This window comes from Gossypium hirsutum, chromosome A10 (assembly GCF_007990345.1).
Source record: "Gossypium hirsutum isolate 1008001.06 chromosome A10, Gossypium_hirsutum_v2.1, whole genome shotgun sequence".
Classification (NCBI taxonomy): Eukaryota; Viridiplantae; Streptophyta; class Magnoliopsida; order Malvales; family Malvaceae; genus Gossypium; species Gossypium hirsutum.
In genome coordinates this window covers 78,437,702-78,444,040 of record NC_053433.1, presented here as the reverse complement: position 1 = coordinate 78,444,040, position 6,339 = coordinate 78,437,702, and the positions used below count along the sequence as shown (strand labels likewise).

The 6,339-nt window shown below is 35.6% G+C and overlaps 1 protein-coding gene across 1 annotated transcript; it reads left to right on the top strand.

The window, feature by feature from the left end:
• The first annotated feature begins 2,905 nt into the window (after positions 1 to 2,905).
• On the top strand, positions 2,906 to 3,878 carry LOC107896939 (tetrapyrrole-binding protein, chloroplastic). The gene has a single exon (XM_041079231.1). The coding sequence runs from the start codon at positions 2,974 to 2,976 to the stop codon at positions 3,736 to 3,738; it is 765 nt and encodes a 254-aa protein (XP_040935165.1). The 5' UTR covers positions 2,906 to 2,973; the 3' UTR covers positions 3,739 to 3,878.
• Positions 3,879 to 6,339: the final 2,461 nt, after the last annotated feature.

Below are 6,339 nucleotides of genomic sequence, written 5' to 3'. Positions count from 1 at the left end.
GCACTAATAAACCAAACAAACAAGCCCACCTCGAATCCTTCATGTTAAGATTAAAGGTTAACCAATATGTTAAACTACTAAAAAGGAAAATAGTCTGTTGGTTTGATGGGATAATTTGGTGCTAGACATCCTTCGCAACTGAATAGTCCCGAAGCACATGTAGTGTTTCCTCATAGCCATGCCTACAAAGGGGACAAGATTTATCTTGATCGATCTTCCTTTTAACTCTTTTGACATTTGTTTGAAGCCTCTATTTCAGAACAATCTAAATGAAATGCCTCACTCTTTGAGGCCCAGGATATATCCAGGCTATGTTCCAAATTGCATATTTAGCATTCCAAGACCCTTCATTCATCATGCGAGAAACGCTTTTAATAAAGAAAATCCTCGTTGTAGAATGTGACCAAGAAATCTGATCCGGTCCTACAGAAAGCATTAGAGGTGGAATGTTAACAATGCGCATAATAACATCTTTGGACAACCAAATTCGAAAAAGTTCAAGATTCCAAGTGCCATTCTCCATAACCATCTCACTCAATTTGCAATCTGAAACGACATTCGCACAAGCAATGACATGTTTAATTAATGGTCCCATATTTGGAGCCCATGCATCTTTCCAACAATGAAATTTGTTTCCCTCTCCCACTAACCATATCAAATTATCATATAGTAAAGGTCATACCTTAGAGATGGATCTCCATAGAAAAGAGCTTTTCCCCCACACAATGCAATCTGACAATCTATCATTGATCTCATACTTTACTCGAAGTACACGAGCCTAGAGGGCATTAGTTTTGGTGATAATGTTAAAACCAAGCTTCATCATAGAAGTTGAGTTTTGATCTCTTAGATGACGTAACCCAAAACTTCCACATGACCTAAACTAACATATTGCATCTTATCCTACCAACGCCACTTTTCTTTGGCCAACAGAAGCACTCCAAATAAATTATCGTACCATTCCTTCAATTTCTTCATATGCATCTTTCAGAACCATTAAGGATTGTATGATATAACTTGGGATAGAAAGTAGAATTGATTGTGCAGGAGTAACCCTTCCCACAAAAGAGAGTTTTCTAGCTTCCCAATTGGAGATCTTCCTCTGAACTTTATCCACCACAAAACTCAAAGTACCTTTGCTGAAGGAGAAAAGCTCCTAAGTAATGACCAAGATCTTGGACAGGTTGGAATCCAAGTATATCTTTAATTTTTCCCCACAAGATCCTCTTTGACCCTTACAAAAAAGAACATATTGGTCTTTCGAACATTAACTTTGTACCCAGAAAATTCACAAAATTATAATGGGAAGTCTTTAAAAAGTTTATTGTGCCTCAAGTCCACCTTACTAAAAATCACCAAGTCATCCGCGAAAAATAAATGTTATAGAGCATGCCCTCTCCTAGATAGCCAAATAGGACTCCATTCCCCAGAAGAAATATCCAAAAGAAACCAATAACCCAACCATTCCATACACAACACAAACATATAAGGTGAAAGAGGGCACCCTTGGTGAATTCCTCTAATATGCTTAAATTTAGTGGTTGGAACATCATTCCACAACACCGGCACGGTGGTCATCGAAATAGCCAACATAATAACTTTTATAAGGAAGTTTGGAATAGTTGTTGCTTTAAGAGAAGCTTCCACAAAATCTCATCACATCCTATCATAGCTTTCTCTAAGTCTATTTTAATTGCCATCCATTGGGTAGTTTTTTTACTTTTCATCGAGTGCAACACTTTTTGCGCAATAAATCTCGCTTGCTCTTGGCTTATAATATTAGGAAAAACGATCTTGAACCGATTCGCTATGACCTTCATTATCAGCTTATAGAAGACAGAACAAAGACTAATTGGATGGAATTATGAAAAGTGTTCCGGATTCAAAACTTTAGGGATTAAGACAATAAGGGTATTGTTAAGTTTCGAATCAATAGTTTTACCCTCGAAGATCTTCCTTACCCTTTCGCAGATAGCCCTGCAATAGTAACCCATTGTTTCTGAAAAAACAGTGCATGAAACTCAGCTTCCTGGCACCTTCAATGGGGCCATATCAAAAAGGGCATTTTTAATCTCCTCATCAAAAACTGATCTTCCAAGGAAATCAATACCTTTAGGCTCAAGCTACGGAAAACCACTTGGAGGTAAGTTCCCTATAGAGCCTAGAACCTCACCATATAACTTTTGAAAGTAAATCACAGCTTCAGCTTTTAAATCTTCAGTCTCAAAGATCCATTCACCATCAGACTTTCACAAGGCAGTGATATTATTGAATTTCCTTATCTGAATCATGCGTCTATGGAAGTACTTAGTGTTATGATCACCCAAACTTTAACCAATCACACCTCGATTTTTGTTTCTAAAGCAATTCCTCATAATGAAGGACATTTTCCAGCATGGCATGAATCTCCAATTCACGTTTTGCTAGGGAATTAGAACCGGAAATTGAACACCAGCTAATTAACGAAGCAACTGTCTCTTGCAAGTATTAATATAGCCATAAACACACTTACCCCCGTCCCTAAGTCTATCGGTGAGCCGATTTAACGTACCTGACATATTACCATCAAACATCCAATTATCCAAAACAAAATGGGAGAAAGTCGGGTGTTCCATCCACCCTGCTAATATGATGATTTTTTTAGAAAATTTATAATGATAATAATAAATAAACAAACCAATGCCCCTTTAATTCTCATTAAATCGATCTGACCGGCTTGTGATTAAGAGACATTTTTGCCAATTTTAATTTCTATTTTTAGAATAATTTTTAATTTCTTGAACTGAATAGTGTGATTATTAAAAAAAGAAATAAAAAGATAATAAGTCTCACCCAAAGCTGACCAATCAGAATCGTGCAATGTATTTCTCATATCTAATCTTTTATCTTCCATCAAACTAAGTCCCCACACAAACTCATTGTCTTAAAAGCCTTTCAATCCCCCCCTCAGTTCCCTCACAATCAAACTAAACCATGGCTGCCACTCACTCTCTTAGAACCCTTCACCACCACCACCATTCCTCTTCCTTCAAACGCCTCTCCACCCCTCCTCCTCCTCCACCCTCCTCCTTCTTCCTCAAACCCCCCTCCTCCTCCACCTCCACCACAAACACTCTTTCCTCTCTCTCCTCTACCACCACCTTCTCTCATCCTTCTTCCACCACATCCACAACTACTTCCCAAGCTATCTCCTTTGACACCCTCCAACACCACCTTTCCAATCAAAACTTCCGCCAGGCCGACGAAGAAACCCGCCATCTGCTCATCCTTCTAGCCGGCGAAGCAGCTCAGAAGCGCGGCTACGTCTTCTTCTCCGAAGTCCAATTCATCTCCCAAAATGACCTCAAAGCCATTGACGAACTTTGGAAAAAACACAGCAACAACAAATTCGGGTACAGCGTCCAAAAAAGACAGTGGCAAAAAGTAAAAAAGGACTTCACCAAGTTGTTCCTCAAACTGGGATGGATGAAAAAGCTCGACACGGAAATTGAACAATACAATTACAGGGCATTTCCCGATGAGTTCATTTGGGAACTCAATGATGAAACACCCGAAGGGCATCTGCCATTGACGAATGCGTTGAGAGGAACGCAGTTGTTTAACAGTATTCTTAGTCATCCAGCTTTTGAGGGTCAAGAAGAAGAGGCTGAAACAGGTGAAAATGGAGGTGTTACTGTTAGAGATGGAACCACAAAGCCACTCAGCAACAAGTTTTTCAAACCAAATTACAGTTTCTAATATATCCGACAGACATGAAATTTTCAATGTTTTAAGTAAAATACATTGTAAAATCTAATTTGGGCTTTTCTAAACTTGTAATGAATTAATGTCTGTAATCATAAAAAACTGGTGGAATTATTGGGTTTGTTTTTTTTCTACAGGATGGTTTCATCTTTCTTTTTCATTATATTGTAATATTTTTCTTGTTATTTTTTTTTCAAGCTTCAATTTTAATTTCCAAGTGGCAACTATGGCTTATAGAATATAGACGTACTAATTTGTATTTGAAATATTAATTGATACAATGAAAATTTGTATTATATTATATTTTTTTATTTTAGAAAATTAAATTAGTTCATAAAAAATAAAGTAATTTTTCTTTTAAAAATTGTATCTATTATGTGGTGTCACCCTATTACATGTAACTATTTAATTATTTTTTTAATTACAATAATTTTTAATAATAGAAATTGATGAAAAAATTTAATAAAAATAATCAATTTATTTTTTAATTTAATGTATGAAAATTAATTTATTAGTAAAAAAGGTAAAGTGTAATAAAATTTATATAAATGTTAGAAAGAGAAAGGTTGGCCGACTTTTTTTTATTCTTTTGCCTGTTTTTATCTTGTGACCTTTTTCACTTGTTTCAGGAACGAACTGTCTCATACAATTAAATTAACAAGTTTAAACATTTTTTTATGCTAATCATTTTAAATATATATGTAATAAAATTTTATAATAGTTAATAAGTTATATTACATAATTTACTTATTTTAATATAAATCCTAATTTTAATATATTTGATGATATTTGATAAAGGGTTTTTTACTCAAATAATATAAAATAAAAAATAAATATTGAAAAAGGATAAATATTTCATTAGTTACATAATACGGTTTTTGTATCACCAGTGCCGCCTGAGCAATCGGCGACACCTCTTTCTTTGTCACCAATCATTGTGTCAATCATCACATTTAAAAAATAATAATTTTTTTAGGTATTGCCTAAGCAATCGGCTGCACCAATATTTGACACCAAAAAATACTTTGTATTTTTAAACGTTTAAAACGAAAAAATATATTTTGTTTATTGGTATTGCCAATGTGTCAGACGACACCCTAATATTTTATCATAAAATGTTTTTTTTTAAACTGGAAAAAAAATTAAAATTTTATCGGGTATTGAAACCGGACCCATGACTAACTGGTCACATTGGTGGCAGGTCGTCAAGCCGGTGCTGCCTACCATTGATGTAACCCGTTGATCACGAGTCCGGGTTCCAATACCCCTTCATTTTTTTTATTTTGCTTTTGTTTAAAAAATTAGTATTATTATATTATTTTCTTCATTATAAAAGGGGGGTTGGTTTGTTCCCCAACCCCCACAGATTAGTCACCACAAGAAAGAAAACACAACATATCCAGTTGAAGGTCCCCCACCAAAAATCAAGAAGAAAATGTTGGTTAATTAGTATTAAGGTTATTTTTTTAGTAGTATAATTAGCTTTTCAATAATAGTTTATTTGTATTAAAAGTTTCTTTTATTTAGTATTAAAGTATGCTAATTATGAAAATTATTATAATTCTATATGTTTATTTTGTATTGTTCATTTAGTAAGATGTTTGGTTGTATTTTTGCAGTTTCAGAAAAAAATGGAGAATTGTTGGTTGTAGTTTTGAAACTTGCCAAAAAATAGGAATGAGATTCGATAGGAATGTGTTGCTGGTGATATAAAAGAGAAGGTCAATGACAAAACATTCTTGTCTTGTGGAAGGAGGATGACGAAACTATTCTACAAATTTCTAGTTTCGTCAAATCCTATCAAATTTACCGAGATGAAACTTTTAGACGATGACAACATCGAGACAATGGTCGCATTGTATTGCCCTCCAGGGAGGGTGAACATTGAACTGGTTTAGTTGTTTGCTGAGTTAACAAATGTGGAGCCTATTGAAAATTTAACTCAGATAAGTCAACAATATGGAGTTAAAAACCTATGTACAAAGGTTCTTATAGTGTCTGTTGATAGAAGGTTGTCTGTGCATGGTTTTGACATCGATCTCAATGTTGGATGTTCAAATTAGTACGATGGTGGATTACAGATACATCCATTCGTTATTGAAACTGATGTGCTTGGTGAATATGGATATGATATCAACGACGAAAGAGCAAATGATGGAAATGATCACACCCCTTCGGTCGGAAACTTGAGTCGTGGCATTGTCATATGCAATGATCTCGGGGCCCATATGTTGATCGTCGATCTTGATGCGGCCTATGCTTCTGAGTTCCCTGGGTACTTGGGCATAATACCTGCTCACCTGATATTAGCAAATCCTGAACCAAAAGTGTTGTTTGTGGGTCAAAGATTTGTGAGAAAAGACAACTGCATCGATGCCATCAAGTGTTATAGTGTGAAGGTGCCTGTCGACTACTGAATGGCTGACTCTAAACAGATGATCTATGTTGGTGAGTGTTGGAAGTTGACAGAAGGGTGCAAATGGCGGGTACGAGCTGCATTTATCCAGAGGTCCCAACAGTGGGAGATACGGAAATATGTTGGGCCTCATACATGCACTTCTACACGTATGACGCTGGACCACCGCAAGCTTGATT